Source organism: Cetorhinus maximus, chromosome 15, assembly GCF_964194155.1.
Source record: "Cetorhinus maximus chromosome 15, sCetMax3.hap1.1, whole genome shotgun sequence".
In the NCBI taxonomy this organism is placed as follows: Eukaryota; Metazoa; Chordata; class Chondrichthyes; order Lamniformes; family Cetorhinidae; genus Cetorhinus; species Cetorhinus maximus.
In genome coordinates this window covers 36163488-36186758 of record NC_135893.1, presented here as the reverse complement: position 1 = coordinate 36186758, position 23271 = coordinate 36163488, and the positions used below count along the sequence as shown (strand labels likewise).

At 41.1% G+C, this 23271-nt stretch overlaps 1 protein-coding gene across 27 annotated transcripts in view; it reads left to right on the top strand.

Annotated features, from left to right (window-relative positions):
- LOC144690603 (eukaryotic translation initiation factor 4 gamma 3-like) overlaps positions 1-23271 on the top strand; it is a 347183-nt gene that overhangs the window by 290616 nt on the left and 33296 nt on the right. For all 27 annotated transcript variants that reach the window (XM_078558271.1, XM_078558260.1, XM_078558257.1 and 24 more), the window contains 5 exons: positions 12043-12147; positions 13173-13311; positions 14078-14172; positions 19100-19193; positions 22488-22578. In XM_078558271.1, coding sequence (XP_078414397.1) covers positions 12043-12147; positions 13173-13311; positions 14078-14172; positions 19100-19193; positions 22488-22578 — 524 coding nt within the window. The remainder of the gene's footprint in view (positions 1-12042; positions 12148-13172; positions 13312-14077; positions 14173-19099; positions 19194-22487; positions 22579-23271) is intronic.

Below are 23271 nucleotides of genomic sequence, written 5' to 3'. Positions count from 1 at the left end.
AACGTTCCAAGTTCTCATTTTGGTCAATCAATGAAAAGATGTTCACAACATATTTTAACTGATACAATTTGAAGTTTACATACTCAGATCTTCCCTCATATTCTTTGTCCACTTGGACAAGCATAATTGATTGTGTTGGAGACAGATTATCAGATGGACTTATCATGTGTTTCAGCTTGCACAACTTAAGTAGATATCAAAATGCTGTTACGTTAAATGTATCTTACATTTGAAACCATACCTGGACAGTTTCATTTTTGTAAAGCACAATTAAATTGCCTTTTATTTCTGATTTTCTACCTTGTTGAAAGTTTTCTAGATTGCATGTTTTTAATTTTTAGACTGAGTGTGATTCTATAGACAAATGTATAAAGTAAGAAAGGGTACAGGCTTAGAGTAGATAACTAGTGGGAGCAGGATAGAAAATCCTTCTGTGATTCATTGGATTAAGCTAAAAAAAATTTAAGCAAACTTGAACAGAAGTTGAAGTAAAATTCAAACACAAGACTGGAACACAGCTACCTTTGAGAATACAGAGCAGGTTCTTGGACTTGTCGGGATGCTGAAACTCTGCTATGGGTCCTTAATATACATATTCTAACTGCTGCCTTTCCAAAGATTTGATTCCAGTTGCTCACGAGAACTACAGATAAATTAATTTAATCTTAAATGGCAGCACCATCAAAGATGTTCATGTACATTGTTTAATAGTGTTTACATTATGCGAGAGGTGGAAAGCTAAGCTTTCAGTGATCTTTAAGTGGCCTTTGAGACTGTTGCATCAAAGAAAGGACACCTGTGGTTTTCAGTTCCAAGCCAATGCCATGGAAGGGCTCCATAGAGTCATCTTGCGAGTTACATTGATGACAATGTCAGAGGCCACTAGAAAGAACTGTGGATTTTGAACACGCACTTAGAATCAGTTTAACCGTAAGTTAATATTGTGCTCTGTTTCTTGCTGTGATTTATGATTGTGTCATATTTAACTTTTATTATTAGTCTGAATACAACAGTCTGACTTCATGACAGTTTACTACCTTTTGAAGTAGACCTATAACATGATTTCCAGTGCAATCTACTGTGGTTAAGAGGTACTCGTGCTACACCATACTAGCCCAATCATGGCAGCTATAAAGACCGCAGGTTCAGGCTCATAGGCAATTAGTTTGCTTTTAGAAGTTAGCTTTTTTATATTTGAACACATTAAAAGTATTGAGGGTTAAACATCCCTGCCAATTGTAACAATGGAAGCAAAAGAGGAGTCGAGATCACTTGCGAAGCAAACTGGCTTTTTGAATTTTTGATTAAATTACCAGAAGCAAACAGCAATTACTGAGTACAAGACCCTGGAAAAACTGGTCCAGGAAGTTAGAATTGACTCATACAGGAATGCAGAAAAATAAAAGCCAGTGTCATGGTGAAGCCAGTGTGAAGTGAACTGAATAAATTGGCAATAGAAGAAAGAGCTCAAACATAAGCTTGGCGAGGCACTGTACGCACAGGACAGTGAAAGGAAGAACATTACCAGCGTGTGCTCAATTTGGCAGATCAAGGAAGAGGATGATGTAGGTGGATTCTTAAGGGCATTGAAATTGTTAGTGGATCACTAGTAAATGCACTGCAGGAATTCACCAAGGCTCCTTCAACAGCATTCCAAACCCACGACCACTACTAACTAGAAGGACAAGGGCAGCAGATAGATGGGAACACCACCACCTGGAAGTTTCTCTCCAAGTCACTCACCATCCTGACTTGGAAATATATCGCCGTTCCTTCACTGTCGCTGGGTCAAAATCCTGGAACTCCCTTCCTAACAGCACTGTGGGTGTACCCCACATGGACTGCAGCAGTTCAAGAAGGCAGCTCACTACCACCTTCTCAAGGGCAACTAGGGATGGGCAATAAATGCTGGCCCAGCCAGCGAAGCCCACATCCCGTGAATGAATTTTTTAAAAAAAGGATCAAGATGAATGGAACATTTAATACAAGTCAAAAAATTGTTGCTCGAGAGTAGAGCCTGATCTTGTGTGGAATACAAAATAACAGCTATTACGCATATTACGAGAAACCACTGGTCATTATTCAAAGGTGAGGTTTCAATTGCTGACAAATGTTAACATCTGTGAGCTTATGCAAGAGCTGGGCAAGATGTAATTTCAATAACACATAGATGTCATCATTAAACAAACTGAGCAGCCCTGCCTTTACATCTAAGGGTCATCGCAAAGGTTTTCAAGTCCCTAATTTTGTAATCCCTGTATGACGTGAGGTAGCTGGGAGGGGCTCTGAAGTTGTTTCTCAAGTAACATCTGTAAGAGATTATTAGAAAGGACTAGGATTTTGGACTGTTGCACGATCAGTTTATATAGTGTGTAAATCTAGTATTATGCAAGTCTCTTACTCTCATAAACAAATCGATTAGTTTAGCTTGTCTTAGTTTGGTGTGGTTTTACTACCTATTAGAATAGACACAATTTGACACGATATACCATTGTTGAGGAATAACTGTCAGACCCTCATGGTATGCTACCGCACCCCTGCAGGGTTTGCATTTATGGGGGAGCTCAATCTGTTTATAAAACCTGATCCTGCTCTGAAGACTCATGTTGGCCTAAAGCACAAATCATAACCTTGTGTTAAAATAAAGAACATCATGCTGTATTGGTCGCTCTCAGCTGGGCTGTGGCGGGAATAAATTAATTGGGTCCGGCATCCTCTGAATTGAGGAAGGGAAAATCAGCCAGGGTCCCTACATCTGATTACAACCTAGGCTCAGTCTCAAGTGGGCAGTTGGGTGAGTGGACACTTGGGTGAGCTGTAAGAACGCTGCACAACTCATGAGAATTGTCACGATCCTTGGGCAGACCCTGGGTCGTGGGGAGAGGTCTAGTTAGGCGCTAGTAATGTTTTGTTTAGAGTAGTTAAAGATTGAGATTAAAGACAGCTGCTTTTGGAATAAGGTTTTGGATTTAAACAAACATAATAAACTTCACAAAGTTAGAAAAGTAAAACAATCTACTATATATATATATATATCTATATCTTATACTCCAACATTCAGAATTAACATGAGGTACATCTGAATTAACAGACAAGTTGTGGCCGGACACACCACACTACAGAGTAGATGATAGATACAATTGAGACAGAATCCTTTGATTTCTCAAGAACCCACCCAGATGTTAGTCAGCCAGTAAGTCCGCCGATGCTGCCAGACTTGCTGAGTTTTTCCAGGTAATTCTGTTTTTATTTTGTTTTGGATTTCCAGCATCCGCAGTAGCTTTTAGCTTTTTGTTTTTATCTTTGTGTTTGATTGACTGCCACCTCTCTTCAAAAAAATGCCCTCTTGGAAGAAGTATGGTTCTGTCCTCCGACAGGATTTCCGACTGTCTCTTCTGCCCTGCTCACCTTCATTGCTTTCCATTTCTCTCCTGGTGTTTGACAAGGTGTTTACTAAAACCCGCTTTCACAGCCATATCTCCTTTCTCAGTGACTGTCTCCGTCTCCGACTCACCCCACGTGGATTTCAACTGAAATTCCATCCCTCTTGTTTCGAACCCACCCAGGATTACAGGTATCTCCGGGACATAAAACGTTTCTCGGACTGCTGTTCCCGTCGCATTCTGAGATCCACACTCAGTGCCATGCGCCGCCATATGAACACACTCGACCTCTCCCTCCAGCAGCACCGCCGCACCCTTTTTCAAAGCTGCGCGTGCCCCCAGTTTCATTTTATTCTTCACCTCATCCGTCGCCTCAACAAGAAACTTTTTCTCTTTCTCTCAAGTGCTAAGGAACGCAAGCTCCAACAACTCATCGACTCCAACACCCATCGGGGACCCTCCACCCCTGCTTGTCCCTCCGTCCTCACCCCATCTTCCAATCCCAGCCCCAGCCGCGTATTCACTATACCCCCTGACCTTCCCCTCTCCGATGCTGAACGTTCAGTGCTCAGCAAAGGACTTAGTTTCATACCCTTACGCCCTCATCTCAATGAATTTCGGGCTCGGCATGATGCTGAACTCTTCTTCCGCCGTCTTCGTCTCCGTGCTCACTTCTTTGGGCAGGAGTCCTCTCCCCGTTCAACGGATTCTTTTACCCACCTCCAATATTCTCCCTCCACTTGGACCCCTCCCTCTGGATTCTTACCTTCTCTTGATCTTTTCATTGAGAACTGTCGGCGTGACATTAGCCGTCTCAATTTCTCTGCTCCTCTCACCCATTCTAATCTGTCTGTCTCTGAACTCACTGCACTCCGTTCTCTCAGGTCCAACCCCAACATTGTCATCAAACCCGCTGACAAAGGTGGTACTGTTGTTGTCTGGCGCATTGACCTCTACCTCGCGGAGGCTGAGCGTCAACTCGCAGACGTTTCCTCCTACCTCTCCCTGGACCATGACCCCACCACAGAACATCAAGCCATTGTTTCCAGGACTGTCACTGACCTCATCTCCTCTGGAGATCTTCCTCCCACAGCTTCCAACTTGATAGTCGCCCAACCTCGGACGGCCCGCTTCTACCTCCTACCCAAAATCCACAAACAGAACTGTCCTGGCAGACCGATCGTGTCAGCCTGTTCCTGCCCCACGGAACTCATTTCTCGTTATCTTGACTCCCTTCTCTCTCCCCTTGTCCAGTCCCTTCCCACCTACATCCGTGATTCCTCTGACACCTTACGTCACATCAACAATTTCCAGTTCCCTGGCCCCAACCGCTTCCTCTTCACCATGGATGTCCAATCCCTCTACACCTCCATCCCCCACCAGGATGGTCTGAGGGCCCTTAGCTTCTTCCTTGAACAGAGGCCCCAACAATCCCCATCCACCACTACTCTCCTCCGTTTGGCTGAACTTGTTCTCACACTGAACAATTTCTCCTTTAACTCCTCTCACTTCCTCCAAATAAAAGGTGTGGCTATGGGTACCCGCATGGGCCCCAGCTATGCCTGTCTCTTTATGGGGTATGTGGAACATTCCTTGTTCCAGTCCTACTCCGGCCCCCTCCCACAACTCTTTCTCCGGTACATCGATGATTACTTCGGTGCTGCTTCATGCTCTCGTCGGGACCTGGAAAAATTTATTAATTTTGCTTCCAATCTCCACCCCTCCATCATCTTCACATGGTCCATCTCTGACACTTCTCTTCCCTTCCTTGACCTCTCTGTCTCAATTTCTGATGATAGACTGTCCACCAATATCCATTACAAGCCTACCGACTCCCACAGCTACCTCGACTACAGCTCCTCACACCCCGCTTCCTGTAAAGACTCCATCCCATTCTCTCAGTTCCTTCGCCTCCGTCGCATCTGTTCTGATGACGCTACCTTCAAAAACAGCTCCTCTGACATGTCCTCCTTCTTCCTTAACCGAGGTTTTCCATCCACGGTCGTTGACAGGGCCCTCAACCGTGTCCGGCCCATATCCCGCGCATCCTCCCTCACGCCTTCTCCTCCTTCCCAGAAACATGATAGGGTCCCCCTTGTCCTCACTTATCACCCCACCAGCCTCCGCATTCAAAGGATCATCCTCCGCCATTTCCGCCAACTCCAGCATGATGCCACCACCAAACACATCTTCCCTTCACCCCCCTTGACGGCATTCCGTAGGGATCGTTCCCTCCGGGACACCCTGGTCCACTCCTCCATCACCCCCTACTCCTCAACCCCCACTTATGGCACCTCCCCATGCCCACGCAGAAGATGCAACACCTGCCCCTTCACTTCCTCTCTCCTCACCGTCCAAGGGCCCAAACACTCCTTTCAAGTGAAGCAGCATTTCACTTGCATTTCCCCTAACTTAGTCTACTGCATTCGTTGCTCCCAATGCGGTCTCCTCTACATTGGAGAGACCAAACGCAAACTGGGCGACCGTTTTGCGGAACACCTGCGGTCTGTCCGCAAGAAAGACCCAAACCTCCCTGTCGCTTGCCATTTTAACACTCCACCCTGTTCTCTTGCCCACATGTCTGTCCTTGGCTTGCTGCATTGTTCCAGTGAAGCCCAACGCAAACTGGAGGAACAGCACCTCATCTTCCGACTAGGCACTTTACAGCCTTCTGGGCTGAATATTGAATTCAACAACTTTAGATCTTAAACCCCCCTCCCCCCATCCCCACCCCGTTTCTTTTTCCCCCCCCACCCGCCTTTTTTTTCAATAATTTATATAGATTCTTCTTTCCCCACCTATTTCCATTATTTTTAAATCTAAAACTAAAACCTTTAGTCTTTCCACCCCACCCCCACTAGAGCTGTACTTTGAATATCCTGTCTTGCATTCTTAATTAGCACTTTTCTCAGACAAAGACCGCCACCTTCAACACCTCTTTGACCCTTTTGTCTCTGACATCTTTTGATTATCTGCTCACACCACACCCTCAATGTGTCTCTTCCCCCCCACCCACCTTAAACCAATTTATATTTCTCCCTTGTTGAAACTATGCTTCAGTTCTGCTGAAGGGCCATGAGGGCTCGAAACGTTGACTGATTTCTTCTCCGCCGATGCTGCCAGACTTGCTGAGTTTTTCCAGGTAATTCTGTTTTTATTTTGTTTTGGATTTCCAGCATCCGCAGTAGCTTTTAGCTTTTTGTTTTTATGTTAGTCAGCCAGTCTCATTGAAAGTTTGCCTTTCTCATGAGGGTTTCCAATCTCTGCCTTTGAAGATGCCGTCTTGGAATTCTCTCCAAAAATCACCTCTGCTCCCAAAGGGATACCTTCCTTTGCCCCAATAGCTTACAGTCTATCAACTGCAGCTCTTTCTTTAATTTAACTTAACTGGAACCTCTGCCTGTGTCCCTGTCTTGTCTGTGACACTTCTTGGCTAGCTCCCCCAAAGCTGACTTCCTCACTGACTAAAACTGATTGACCTTTGAACTGCTCTTCACCGACCCTTGAACTGATCTGGGGAACCTATCAACACCCTCACAGCGGGTCCCACCCTTGTTACTAGGCAGGAACCACTGTAACAGCATTGGAACATGCTGCAGCTTAAATGTTACACTCTCCACTGGAACCCACAGATCAATGGATTTCCTAACATTGAGGGTGTAGGGAGTGAAGGCCATGTTTGAAAAAGTTTTGATTTCGAATTCCGAAGTCTTCCAGAATTCTGTAGCAAACTGCTTTAGAATACACGTCATTATGCACTTGGGCTAAATGATGCAAGTGGCTAGACTGAACGTTTAGAAACATGTCAAGGACATGGAGAGGGTACAGAAGAGATTCCCTAAGGCAGTACAGGAATAAGGGGCTTTAATTGTAAGAAGAAACTGGAGAAATTGGCGTGTTTTAGAAACGAAGAAGACTTGCATTTATCGAGCACCTTTTCCTACCACAGGATATCCTGATGTGCTTTATAGCTAATGAACTAAGTCACTGTTGTAAATGTAGAAGATGTGACAGCCAATTTGCACACAGCAAGCTCCTACCAACAGCAATAACATATATGTATTGGGAATTGGTTGAGGGATAAATGTTGACCAGGATACCGAGGAGAAAGCCCCTGCTCTCTGGTTTGTAAATAGTGCATTAGAATCTTTTGCATCCATCTGGGCAGATAGGGCCTCTGTTAAATGTCACATTCAAAAGACATCCTTAGTACTGCATTGAAATGTCAGCCCAGACGATGGGCTGAAGTCTTTGGAGTGAGACATGGCGCTATAAAATGCTATAGCAGAATTAGTCGTGGAAGCAAAATCCATAATTGCTTTGAAAATTAAAATTTAGGAAAATGGGAATAAGCGAATAGCCCTCTTTGAGTTGGCAAATTAGCAACAACCTCTTTCTGTGCTGTAGATGTTTCGATCCCAGGTGTGATCTAATGAAAATTGAACTGAACAATATTAACACAACAATTCCCTGGGGAATTCAGGTAGATCATTTAGATTTGTATTTCAGTCAGGAGCACATAGAACTGTGTGGATTGTGGTGTTAAAACAAAAGCATTGAATAATTTCAGCAAGATGGGTAAAATGTTCAGTTTTGCAGCTCATCTTCCCACCCAGCAAAAAATTGATCCCAATCACAGCTAACATAAATTGAGCGTGTCTAGGCTTAAAATGCCTCCATGATACCATTAATGGCCCATGCAGAATATGTGCTTCAACAGTTCAAGTGGACATTGCCCTATTAACATAGTCCTTTTCTCTTTTCTCTCATCTCTCCACCATGTGCCAATAAAAGTAATAGTTTGATTATGGTGTGAGCCAATGCAACCGCTGGAGAAAAATGGTGAGACTGTTGATTGGTGTTGAGATTTTAACTCTGATCTCCTGTTTGGCAGTTAGTGTTCTTACAATAAGGTTAATGGACTGCCCAAGTAATCCTCAGGTTTGAAACAGTATTTGAACCTTATGTTGGGATCCATTAAGGCAATTACTTTGATTTAACACGGAAGTGAAAAATTTTAGATATAGCCCACACCTGTACTGCTGGCACATGCTATTTCATCCTCTCTACCATCTCTAAAAGAATTCCTAAGTCCTTGTAATGTTTTAGCTGCTAGGTTTCAGAGTCCAATGTGGTTGGTATATAATTTAGAAGTTCTATGGAATTACTCAAGTTGGGTGAAATAAGTTGGTGTTACCTGTGACAATGCGCCACAAGCGGAACAGAAATATACTAACTCATGCTTCCAAGTATTGATCTTCACTATTAAAGAGTTTTTTTTAAAAGAAATTGAGGTTCTTATGTTGAAAGGAACGGATATTATTTCCCGAGGAGTCTGCTGAGGCTCAGAGGTGGTACTTTTGGCTCTGAGTCAAGGGGTCGTATGTTCAAGTCTCTTTTCTGAAACTCGAGCACATAATTAGGTTGACACTTCAGTGAAGTACTGAGGAAATATTTCATTGTCAGAGCTACCATCTTTCTGATGAAACATTAAGTTGGGGTCCTGGCTATGCCCTTGGGTAGATTCAAATGAAGTAGTGACCCTGTGTGATGAACTGCAAGAGTTTGTGCTGACCAACATTTATTCCATGATCAGTGGCATTGGAACAGATTATCCAGTCACTTATCTCATTGCTGGTAACTATATTTGAAACACACTGCATTTGTTTTTTTTCCTTTTCCTTCATTTTCTCTTTTGTTCCTTCTGAATAACAATAATGATGATCACTGGCACAGCATTGAATCAAATATGCAGTGACCATGTAGGGATTAGCACGATGACTGTGGAAGCCACATATCCTAATACACATTTTCGTACATGCTGTTGAAATTATATAGCAACAAATACTGATGTATTACATTTTAAATTATGGGATTTTTGTCTCCTGTACAAATTTTGTGTCTGCATTAGATATTTCAGGTTCATCCCTGTGTCTTACATTCAGGAGTGCACTCATTCCACCCAGTATCTAATCTTACAATAGTGGAGCCTCGGCATGTAATAATAGTACCCTTCTTGTGATTCAAACTGAATCGCATGTCTTTCACACTGCTTTTATCTACTTCTCAGGATGTGACGAATAGTGTCCCACAGCATCAGTGTTGGGGTTTCAACTATTGACTATATTTATTAACGACCTAGTTGAAGAGAGAGCCTCATATTCAATTTGCTGATAACGCAAAGATAGGCAGCATTATAAGCAGTGATGGAAACAAATAACAGAGTTCTTGATAGATGGGCAAAACTGGCAAATGGATTTCAGTGTAGGCAAATGTAAGGTTGACTTTGGTCCTAAAAAGGATAGAACAGGGTACTTTCTAAACAGTGAAAATCTAGAAACAATGGTGATATGGGAGGAGGAGGGGGGTCCAAGTATATAGATCATTAAAACGTCACAAATTGGTGCAGAAAATAATCAAAAAGGCTAATGGCATGCTGACCTTAATACCTAGACCAGAGTACAAGGGGTAAAAGTCATGTTTCAGCTATACAAAGCCTTAGTTAGGACACACCTGGCGTACTGTGAGCAGTTCTGGGCACCACACCTTAGGAAGGAATATAGTGTAGATTTACCAGAATTGTAAATAAACTCCAAACGTTATATTACAAGGAGAAACTATACAAACTAGGGTTGTATTCCCTGAATTCTACAAGATTAAGGGGTGGCTTGGTTAAAATTTTCAAGCAGTAACTACTTCTGGTTGTGGAGTCTAGAACTAGGAAGCATGGTCTAAAAAATTAGAGCCAGGCGTTTCAGGAATGAAATGAGGAAACATTTCTACAGACAGAAGGTGGGAGGAGTTTGGAACGCTCTTCTGCAAATTGCAATTGATGCTCAATCAATTAGCTTTAAAACTGAGTGATAGATTTTTGTTAACCCAAGGCATTAAGGGATATGGGACGAAGATGGATATGTGGAGTTACATTGCAGACCAGCCATGATCTCATTGAATGGCAGAACAGAATCAAAATGGGCTAAATGGCATATTCCTGTCACTATGTTCACCAACCTTTCCAACTGGCTTGAAAATTACAGTGAGATGAGGGCAGCGATGAATCATTAAGCTGTTTTATTTTACAGACTGCAAGTGTGAACATACAGCATGATGCAGTAATGAAAACTCAATTCACTTAACGTCAGACTCACCTTTTTGAATTGAGATAATGTTAGATCATGTGTACATGTCTTGCTTGTTGAGCTAAAAACACTTGCTTTCAATTTGTCTCAGCTTTGAAACAGGGTGCTGTTTACACATGGTTGGCACTAGTCTTCCGATAAGCTGCCCAGACTTGCTTTTCTTTCTTTCCATTGATCCTCCTTCCAGATTGACCACCAATATTTTTGTTCTATTTTTGATACCAGAATGATTTTTGAGACCAAAGTAAATTGCAAAATATAGACACTAGATTCCATCTCCACATAGACTTCTTATAAAATGAGTTGGGAAAATTTGAAAGAAGGGTCAATGTCAGCCTAGAAAATCAAATATGTGATGCTCTATTGGTCTAGTTTGTTGGGGGTGGGCATATCATTTAGAGATAGGGCTAATCAGGGCTGCATACATAGGTTTTGCTGTTAGATTTATGCTCTGACTGCCTTGCTTGTCAATGGTTAGGGACTCTTCAGCGCTTCAAATCCCTTCAGCTGAATTTGCTGGGGAAATCCATTTCAGGATATAATGAGTGTAGGCGGATAGAGGGAACGCCTTGTTTATAAGTGAAGGTGCCTTTCTTGTTCAGGTACTCACATGTACTGATATTTACCACCTTTCAAATGTGCTGACAGCATACTAATTTGCCCTTCATTCAACCACTTATATTCTGAAACTGATGCTACACTCCAACTTATCAAGGTTAGAGTGGCAATTAGACTTAGATCTATAAATGTGGCTTCCGTGCCTAAATGGAGTTTTAAGGTTGAAGCTTTTGTTGTGGCCACAATTATCCTTCTCTAGTGTCTGGAAGCAATTTATACAATTGGGTGATGCCCTGTTTTACTAAAAGCAGGAAGGAAAGAGACTTAGACATTTTAATAATTGTTGCAACTTAAAGGTCATTGATGTAGAAAGAGGCATTTAAAATGTTTAACTGATCATTCTAAAAGCTTATGGTGGCTTAAGGATGCAGTGTGATAGCTAATAGGGCCATCTAGTGGATAAAATGAACAGTACCACCCAGATGCTTTTAAAACAGGAAAAATCCTTAAATTTACTACACACCTTTAGTATCCACAGCTATTGTTTAGTGACAGTTCAAATGGATGACCATAGCTGGATGTGTAACTTCAAGTTAAAGGACTTGATATTCAGCAGTTCTCTAAGACATTTTGCAAGAATCATGTTTTGCTCCATCTACCTCTGCTACATTGGGGTTTATTTATGCTGCTTGTAGCATAACAATTGTAGTTGATTCATTTAATTCCTGAATAAATTGCTGTGGAAAAGAACTTTGGGCACTGTTAAGCTCAAAGATAATTTGCTTTCTCTTTTAAATTATATCTATTTGTCTTTTGCATTACTCCTGGTGTCCTCAAATTTTGTTTTAATAGATGCAAAGTGTAAATGCAAAACCTTTATTGATTTATAAATGTATAAGAAAATGTTCCAAGAAGTCTAATAATAAAAACCTGAATTTTAACAGTGTAACTGTCCCTTTCAGCCTCGCATGGATCAATATTTCAATCAAATGGAAAAGATAGTGAAAGAAAGAAAAACATCATCTAGAATACGTTTTATGCTCCAAGATGTGATAGATGTGCGAATGGTATGTAGTTCATTTCTTTTTCTGTGTCTTTGCTATTTGAAACAGGTAAATTACTTCGTTATAATATTGCTACCTTAAGTTGGCCAGACATTTCTAATTAAATGTTACAAGAGTACCTTCTGGCACACTAAATTGCAGTTATTTGCTGATGAACTGTCTGAAACTTTGGTTTCATCGCTAGCAGAGCCAGCATTTATTGCCCATATCTAAAATGTTGTGAACTTCAACAAATGAAGAGGGTTTTTTTTAACTCCTGTATTGGTGCAGTTGAGCTAGGGCTGCAGGCATTTCTCCCAAAAGAACAAATTACTTGCTAAGAGGCACGCCTGTGTGTTAACACAATAAATTGTTGTTGTTCCTCTTTCCTTCCCCTCCAAAATGCTCAGATTTTTGAGGAAAGCTGCAAGCGCAGACCTGTTTGAGAAGTATGCCACCCTAACTGTCCATAACTGTGAGAGGGTTAAAAATGTCTTCTGTGTCAGGATCTGCTGTAGCTGTGTGCTTTAATTCTAAAAGTACAATTTTGCATGGAAGAAACTATGGATTCTGGATCTTGGACTAAAAATTATTCATTATCCTGTCGCTGTATGAAGATTTGTTTTGGCTTAATATTTATGCTTGTCAAGATGAAGAGATGTGTCGAGCTTTCGGGAATATTTTCTCTCTGTCTCTTTCAAACATTCCATTGTTGTCTGTAAGTGGATAGAGAGTAATTACATGTTGGTGACTGGCGATTTATGAAAAAGCAAAGAACACTATGATAGTTATTGAATACTCAAATTGTGTTTTTTGTGTTGCAGTTGCACTTGGTGTTTAGTTTTGGGCTATTACAGAATTTAACAAATTTGATTGCGTGTTATCACATGGTGCGTATGTGATATTGGAAAAGAGATATATTTTTAAAAAGTTTGAAATCCAACCTGAAGCAATGCAGTATTGACACCATGGAAATGTCTAAATATGTTGTCAAATCATGTCAGTTCCCGGGTTTCTAAACGCACTGAATGTGTTGCATTCATTTACAGAAAAATTGGGTGTCACGTAGGGTCGAACAGGGGCCAAAGACCATTGAACAGATTCATAAAGAAGCACAGATTGAAGAACAGCAGCAGCAATTGAAGGTTCATCAACAACTATTGTCCAAACAAGACAAAAGAAGAACAGGTAAGAAGCAACTGCTTCTGGAGCTGCCTTTTCAGAAGTGATCATTTTTATATGTAATCTTACAGTTGTCATACTTCTCGTTCTGCCAGAGATAATGAATATATTGACTCATTTTTGTACGTCATGTTTTGGCCTACTCAACAGAGTCTATCCACTTGAGTCCTCTACTTCCCTTTAGATAGGTGGCTGACTGTTTAGGTGGTAGGAACTAGCCTTTTTGCATTAAGTTGCAATGAGTTGTAAGTGGTTTGTACTGTTAACTGAAACAATAGCTTGCGCTGTTGATTATTCATACTTTTTGGAGTTTAGCTGAATGCTAGCTTCTTTTGTATATCTGTTTGCACACCTCTGAATTATTCTTTTTAAAACATGACTATCTTAGTTTGTTGGGAATAGGTGCAGGATATTGAAACACAGGTCAGAAAATAACGCCTGGTTGTCCTGCTGAGTATTTCCAGCATTTTCTGTTTTTATTCAGGAAATAATTTTTTTCAGAGTCAACTGTTTTTTTGTTTGCTGTTGGGGAGTCAGTTCAATTGATTAAAATCTAAAATGGTTTGATAAAATACAAAAACAAATAACATCTGTTCAAACCATGTGAGCAAGGATTCCTGCTGCTTTGTTCTAGAAGAATAGTGGCTCCTGGTCCCAAGACCAAAGTAATTAATTTTATCCACATCTTCATACCTATTGACTAGCTTTATTAAACGGATGTGATCACATTACTTAAGTAATGTATGTTTTAACAGTAACTTGATGCTTGCAGGTGGTGGGCGACCCACAGAAGAAGCTTGGAACACTGTTCCAGTGACAAAGAGCAGCAGGACGATAGACCCCAGCAAATTCCCGAAAATCACCAAAGTATGATTCTTGTTGCAAGTACCTGAAATTTTGTTGCTGTAACAATTTACAGGCAAACTGAGATAAACCAGTAAATTAAGTGCGTGCTGATTACCTGTGTCTACTATAAAGGATAAAACAGTCATACGTTTACTGCATATCACCTTACAGTTTGACAATTGTTGCACACCACAAGAGGTTTAGACACAAATTGGCTCCACCGAAGTTCAAACAAACCACATGTCCAATCCGTTTGATAGGGCTTGATAGGGTGTTGTATAAAAATTAAGACACATCATATTGCAAAGAATGTAGTCAAAAAGAGGTGGCTAGGCAACAGAAAATAATGAATGGGGATGAATTTATTTTTGGATTGGAGAGTTATGGATGATCCCCAGGGATTTATGCTGAGACCTCCTTGCTTTCCCATCCATACATTAAAAACCATACATCTTCATACAACATCTATCAATTTAACTTCATTTCCAGTATGCACATTTATAATTGAAAACTGCTAAGTGTAAATGTTACTGGAACTATACTGGAGCTGCAGTCGCATCACAGTCAGGGGTGAGGTGTAATTACAACATAACGCAATGACACAGGCACTTTCCACTTAATATGGAGATCGGAATCTATGATGGCAATATATAAACGAAAGGGCGGATTTTTTATATCATTAAAATGAGCACTACGTTATGTCTACATGCCTTGGTCCAATTATCCGCTCCTCTCTAACCCTGCTTCATCTGAAGTTTGCGTTTGATCTTAACTTACTATGTGCAAAGCCATGGAAGATTGACTATTTAAGTAAGTTATTTGGACGTGGACACAGGGTGAATGATATTAAAGTTTGCTAATGACACTCTGTTAGGGAACATGAGGAAGACTAGAAGTTTACAGGAGGATACTAACAGATGCAGAAAAATAGAAAGTAATACATTGTGGTGGGCTGGGTGGGAATGAAGTAGAAGCCTAAATAGCAAGACTCTTAATGGGGTAAAAAAGCAGGGCTGTCGAGGCATGTCTGCATACACTAGGAGTACAGGGAGAAAGGGCCAGAAAAGAGGCAAATAGGATTCTGCCTTTCATTTATATGGGTATTGACTGTAGAGGTTATGAAGTGATGTTGAATTGTACAAGATATTGGTTAGGCTGCAGTTGTAGTTTTAAGTATAATACTGGGCACCGCATTATATCAAGGATGTTCAAGGTAAGGAAAGGGTGTTCCCAAGATTCTGTCGAATATTACCAGGAATAAGAGGTTGTAATTACTGAAGAAAATTGAGTCTATTTTCCACTTTGGAGAGGTTTTAAATGGGAATCTAATCAAAGTTTTTAAAATTGAGATTTTTTAAATTACGAAAGGTTTTGAGGGAATAACTAGTGAACGATTGTTTCCACTTAGCTAAATGGGACAGAAACTGAAGGTTATCATCAGAGAACAAAAAGGGATTTTTTTTTCACCCAAAAAGTTAGAAGCAGTGTCTATATCACAAAGAGGGAATTAGATAAGTATTTGAAAAGGAAGATGATGAAAAGAAATGGGAAAAGGATAAAAAGTTGGATCGCAAAAAACATTTCCTGTTGAAGAGCTGCACAATCACAATAGGGTAAACAGCCTCCTTCAACATTGTAAATTCTACAATTGTAACTGTAGAAGCTTTAAAATCCACTTTATAACTCCACGTTCTGACTCTTATGGAAACAGAATGGCCACAAAATTCGGTTGTAAAGCCTGTTTATTTGGCGCTCTAGGTGCTGTTTTAGTTCCAAAATGGCGTCCGCAGCACGGTGCACACTCCTGGTGCTGGCTGTGCTGGATACCAGCTTGAGTAGGTGATAGCATGGGCACGGAGCGTGCAGCAGAAGTATGCAGATTTGACATGAGTATTGCCATTTTTGAGCCCAATTTTCCAGTTAATACCCTGTCTTAACCTCGCACAGCCGAGCATGCATTCAGTAGCAGGCAGGACCTCCTCACCAGTACTTTCTGGTTAATTGCTCATTATGTTTTTACTGACTGCATGAAATTTGCATGCTGCCTACATCGGAACCATGATCGTGGGTTAATTGCACATTGCGATCCCCGTCCCTGTTTTAGGGGACTGTCTAATTTTTCCCCAGTGTTATGTGTAGACTGATTAGATGACCCAGCTGATTACTTCTCTTTGATCGAAAGACTTGTATGCCAAATTTGCTCTGACATTTGGATGAGTAAGATTAATAGTTTAATGCCTTGGGTTACTTAATAAGTTGGGAAAAGGGAGAGGATGAGACAGCAAGTACATTATGCCTTTTGCTGGTTAATGCCCAGAAAAGTATGCACAAATGAAATGAGACTGTAGCATGGCCAAAAATATGTTTTGATCCAAATCTGACAGGTCAGTCCAATAAAATCAACTACAGCCATGTTGATTTAATTTGTGTTTGATGGTGAATCTTTTTGTAGTACTCCAACAAGGAATGAAAGTGCTGGAGAATTGACATTTTTGCTGCCACTGTCACTATTGAGCACTGCTTTATATTAAATATAGCAGGAGTTAAATGCTCAAGTACTGGAACTCCCTCCCTAATATCACTTTGGGTGTATCTACACCACGTGGACTGCAGCAGCTCAAGATGGCAGCTCACCACCTCCGTTTCAAGGGCAATTAGAGATGGCCAATAAATGTTGACTTTGCCAGTGATGCCCAAATCCCATGAACAAATGGATCGTCGAAGAATGTGCCCCTACAACAATGGTGTGAATTTTTTCCATGTAAGTCATTCACAACACCTCTTAACAGTGAGATTGTCTGTTCTTTTGAAATCATAGTTGCAAGGAAACTGGGTTGAAACTATTTAAACAGTTTCATATTCTACCCTTTCAGACAATGGGTCAAGAGAATTTTGTTTCATTAGTCTGAGCTGGATTCAATCCTGGTCCCAAAGGTGAAGAAACTTACCATTCTTCAACATTTATGGCTAATTAACTAATTAATTATGGTGCAGATTTTAATTTTGGCATTAATTTGGAATCAGCCACAATTTGGCATTAATTTGAAATCAACCACAAGGGCGTGGTGCATTCTTGACCACCTTGGGCCAGTTTGGTGCTTCAGGATTTTACATTATTTTGCCTGCTACATTGGTGGAAAAAGCTGATGCAGACAGCTGTAGTACAGAGAAATAAGCCTATATCGACAAGCACCAGCACATTGAGATTTTTGAGAGTGCAGATAACTTCAGCAAGGCATTGGAGGGGAAGAATTGGAGAAGGGGTCAAAGTAGTACATGTTTGCAAGCTGAACGTTTGTTTTTTTTAAATGTAATAACATGGCAAATGGATCAAAATGCCAAGAAGGATTGTCATGCCTGGTGCTTCCATAGGTCAGTTACAGCTATTTTCAGCTAAGCATCAAACCCAATTACACAGAAACCGAAACATAGAAATGTTACAGTGCAGACGGGGGCCTTTTGCAAATCATCGGTAAGCTCCTTCCTGTTTCCCAATGGCATATCAACTGAAGCTTCAAATTGCCTGTACATCTGATGCTCAAGTGGTTACTTCCCTTTGAGTAACATTTCCATTGGCTCCATCAACCCAGGAACCATTATACCACAAAGCATTCAGCACTCTCTTTCCTCAACTGTCCTAACTAACATTTTGGTTCCTTTCCGAACCAGATATGCACCAATCTCCTTTGAAGGATTTAATCAACACAGCAGTGAATGACTTAGCTGGGAATTTATTCCATTAGCCCTTACTCTGAGAAGAAAGGGAATCCTCCCTTCCCTTGTTTTAAGATTGTTAATAGTGAGTTTGTTCTATAGTTTTGTGCTCTTAATCCCCGAATTAAATAAATTATCTGTGCCTTCGCATTCCACCTTGGCTACCATATGTCTTTAAAACATAATCTACTACCTTATGAGCAATCGTTTTCTAAAAGCACAAAATGAATTTGAAGAACACATTGGTGATCATTTATACTAATCAATTTTGCTTGTCCCAGATGCAACTAAATCTCTTGACAAGTATGTCAGGTAATTGCCATCTTGCGCTATAAGCAAGTTGATAGTTTTTGTGTTGATCAAGGCAGAGTGCCCTTGTGCTCCAGAGTTTACCAAGTCTGTATACATCATCACAATCTGTTTTTAAAATTTGAAAACTTTGCAACTTGGATCTCATTTTTAGTAAGTAACTACTAATACATTTGGGCCCATGGATTAAGCCCATGTTAACTCTGAGGCTGCTCTTCTTATGGGGCCTAATTAGCTGCTGTTCCTGTTAAGGGATCTGTTAATTAATGGGCGGTTTCTGTTATGGGATATATTAATTAACATGTGGTTCACGTTATGAAGTTTGAATTAATGGAACCATAGCTGCACCGTCAGGATGAATTTTTGTCCCCTTCCAATTTTCTTCTAAATGTTGACACTTGCAAGCATGTAGTTGCAAGGATGTTAAGTGCCTAGAGGAGTGTCAAAAAGACATTACAGCCAAGCTCCAACCTGCCCATAAGTGTCTACCTGGGAGCAGGAACTGAGACTTTCATTTTACATCTCACTGGGCAATAGTAGCACACCTACTGCTATTTCAGTTGATAGCTAACTTAGCACTAAACCAATGTTTGAACCCGAGTCCTTCATGGGCCAAATGGCTCAGTATTGCACCAAGTCAGTCCACTAAGCAGTAGGACAGTGGAAATTTAATTGTTGAAGGAGCAACCCTCTTGGTTCGATGTGAGTAGCAGAATCACAGCCATTGAGCTCGCGGCAGCTGGTGGAAACTGATTCCATAGAAGTGGTGAAACAGTGCATAGGTTTAGAAATTGTGTCTTAAAAGTATGCAGAGAAAGGAGAAGTGAGAAACATGCAAGTGTTTTGGCCTATTCAGCATTACCACGAACAGGGTCGTGCTTCACAAAATTCTGAAAGTGTTCTTTTGCTTTATTCTGTCTCTTAGCCTGCCACTGATGATAAAATTCAGTTGGGTCCAGGATGTCGATTAGGCAGCTGGGGCAAGGGCAGCAGTGGAGGAGTAAAAACTAATGAATCTGGTAAGTAAAATGGTGCTCATTTCCTTATCTTATCTTTTACTTTTACTTGTAAACCTGTCTTTGAAGACCAAGGTTATACTTTTCTTACATACCTCTCCAGTCCCATAATTACGGTGCTGATTAAAAATTGTTTACAACTGGATCTTTCAAACTCTGGAAAATCAAATTAAAAAGGAAAAAATTCTGTACAGACTACTATTATTTTAGTAGTGGTTTAAAGTCCACTCATCTATCACCCCCAACAACTTGTCCCCTTCCTACAGCACCTTCATATGCAATTGCAGGAGGTGTACCACCTAACCTTTTCCCTCCTCTCTCCTCACTCTCCGAGGCCCCAAACACTGGGTGAAACATTTTACTTGTACTTTGAATTTAGTATACTATAGTCGCCGCTCACAAAGCGGTTTCTCCTACACATGTCAATAAACTGCTCACTGACGCTCAGTTTGGGTTCCACCAGGGCCACTTAGTTCCTGACCACTTTACAGCCTTGGTTCAAACAGGAACAAAAGAGCTGAATCCAGAGGTGAGGTGAGAGTGACTCCCTTGACATGAAGGCAGCATTTAACCAAGTGTGGCATCAAGGAGCCCAAGCAAAACTGGAGTCAATAGGAATCGGGGGAAAACTCTCCACTGGTTTGAGTCATACCTAGCACAAAGGAAAATGGTTGTGGTTGTTCGAGGTCAATCATCTCAGCTCCAGGACTTCACTGCAGGAGTTCCTGAAGGTAGTGTCCTCAGCCCAACCATCTTCAGCTGCGTCATCAATGACTTTCCTTCCATCATAAGGTCAGAAGTGGAGATGTCCATTGTTGATCGCACAGTGTTCAGCACCATTCGCGACGACTCAAGATACTGAAGAAGTCCATGTCCAAATGCAGCAAAATCTGGACAATATCCAGGTTTGGGCTGACATGTGGCAAGTAACATCCGTGCCACACAATTGCCAGGCAATGACCATCTCCATCAAAAGAGAATCTAACCATCGCCCCTTGACTTTCAATGGCATTACCATAATTGTTAACATCAACACTATCAATATCCTGGGGCTTACCATTGATCAGAAACTGAACTAGCCATATAACTACTGTGGCTACTAGAGTAGGTCAGAGTAACTCGCGTCATGACTCCCTAAAGCCTGTCCATCATCTACAAGGCAAAAGCCAAGAGTGTGATAGAATACTCCCTACTTGGCCGGATGAGTGTAGCTCCAAAAGCACTCAAGATCTCGGCACCATCCAGGGCAAAGCAGCCTGCTTGATTGGCATCCTATCCACAAACATTCACTCCCTCCACCGCCGACACACAGTGCAGCAGTGTGCACCATCTACAAGATGCACTGCATGAACTCGCCAATCCTCCTTAGACAGCACCTTCTAAAACCACGACCACTATCATCTGGAAGGATGAGGGCAACAGAGACATGGGAACACCACCACCTGGAAGTTCCCCTCCAAGCCACTCACCATCCTGACTTGGAAATATGTTGCCTTTCCTTCATTGTCGTTGGGTTAAAATCCTGGAACCCCCTTCCTAACAGCACTGTGGGTGCACTTCCATCTCATGGACTGCAGTGGTTCAAGAAGGTAGCTCATCGCTACCTTTTCAAGGGCAATTAGAGATGGGCAATGAATGCTGACCTACCCAACGATGCCTACATCCTGTGAATTAATCTAAAACATTGGAAATACCAAACATAGTTGACTGCTTTGCGGGACAGCTCTGCTCAGTCCGCAAGCATGACCCCAACTTCCGATTTCTTGCTAATGTAATTTACTATCTTGCTGTCATGCTTACATTTCTGGCCTCGGCCTGCTGCAGTGTTCCAGTGAAGTTCTATGTAAGTTGGAGGAACAGCACCTCATCATCTGATTCGGCACTTTACAGCCTTCTGATCTCAACATTGAGTTCAACAACTTCAGATAAAGAACTCTGTCCTCCATTTTGATTCGTTTTTTGCCAAGTGGAAGTTTGTATGATGCTTTTGTGTATTTGCTTTCAGACAGAGCAGTCTTTTATTCTGACCGTAACACTTAATTAGACCAATGCTTTGTTTCTTTAATGCAACCACACCACTCCCTTTGCCTTTTGTTCCATAACTTCCTTGTCATTTAATCTCTCCTGCCCTCTAACCTGTCCCTGACCTCCTCTTTTGTTCTAGCTGAGCCTGCCCTTTTTACAATAACATAAAACCCATCACAGTTCTTCTTCTCCTCAGTTCTGAAGAAGAGTCATACTGGACTCTACGTTAACTCTGTTTCTCTCTCCACAGTTACTGCCAGACCTGCTGAGTTTTTTTCAGTACTTTGTATTTTTAATTTTAATTTAAAGACAAATCACCCTCATTTAACTGAAAGGCAAGCAGCCTTAACCCAGGCCTGCATCTGGGGTCTCTTCTCCGCCTTGAGTGAAACGTTCATTTCCTGTTTGCTTTTTCACTGACTGGAAAATAATCTTATGGCTAATCATCTCATTGTGTTTTGAAAATACCCAAATCTGGCTAACAAGGTTGCAGGTTTACTGAAGTTAATTTTTCAATAAGAAGGATCATAAATCACAGACCGTATCAACGATGACCTTTTTGGGGAAAAAAATTATTTTTTGTTTCAAATTCTCAAACCTGTTCACACGAATTAAATTGCAAGAAATTGGTTTGCTAAAACGATAAAGATGGTAGAAATTGAATTTTTCTCTGTCTATATTCACAGATCTCTGCTCTACCCCATTTAATTTCTTACCTTCCAAGAAATTAGTGACCTCTTTATTTTTCCTATCAAAATGAACCTTCTCACACTTCTTCATAATGAATTTCATTTGCCATTTATCTGCTCACTCTACAAACCCGTTTGCCTTCCTGTATTTCGTTGCAGCCAACTCCTCCAAGCCGATTCTAGTCATTGAAAATGCATTCTAGACTGATAGTACAGTGACATACTGAAAGAGTGCTGCGTGGCTGAAGGTGGCTTCTTTCTGTTTAAATGTTAAAAGTAAGCATACAAGATCCCATGGCCAATTGGAAGGAAAACTTAAAATTTTCCAAGTGCCCCAGTCAACATTTTCGCCTCAACCGATCCTATCAAAAAGGGACTGATCAACTGCTCATTCATCTTGTTTGACGTTTGGGATTTTGATGTTAAAATTAGCTGCTGTGCTTGCTTACATAAGTGACTTTGCTGGATGTGAAGCACTTTGGAACATCCTGACTATGCATTAAAGTGATATGTAAATGCAAGTTAATTCTTGAAAGCCATCATGTTAAGTCTGGATAGCATAAAGCTCAATATTTAATTTCAGAATCGCCACGGACGACAAGTTTGAATAGATTCTCTGTACTACAGCAGTCTACCCCTCCCTCTGATTCAGAGGCACGTAGGACACTACCTAGGTGAGTGCCGTTGAAGCTAATGAAGGCAATCTTTGCATTTTTCCTTGGTAAATCGCCTGTACAATGTGCCAGCATTGTTGCTCACTCAATCTTCAAGGTTATTTTTATTTTATTTATGGTTTATTTTATTCTGCAGCTGGCACTTGGTGCTGCATATTAAACTGGCTTTGTAATCTAAACTTCATGAGAAGAATAAAATCAGAAAATGCTGAAACCGTTTAGCAGGTCAGACAACATGTGTGTTGCTGACCAAAGGTCATCCACCTGAAATGTCTACCATACTTCCCCTCTTTTCACCCTTGCTGCCTGACCTGAGTGTTTTCAGCATTATCTGCTTTTATTTCAGATTCCTAATATCTGCAGTATTTTGCTTTCCAGGACAGCAATGACAAGCTGACCAATTTGTACATAATTCCCATGTTTGTTTCCTTGGCCTCACTCTAGTGTAGGCCAGTTGAAAGCCCACTTACAAGACATGCTCAGACCCTTTCCCTTTTCTGAATTGGCCTCCAATCAGCTAACAAGAGAGCTAAGGCAAAAGAAAAATGATGTGCTGAAATTGCACCCCAAGAATACTATGTTTTGGTAACTGGAAAATTGACACTGAATCATTTTTTGTGGAGGGCTAATTTCGTAACACTATTGTGCCCAGGTTGCTCGGTCAGTATTTCAGGAGCTCATGAAAAAGTGGGT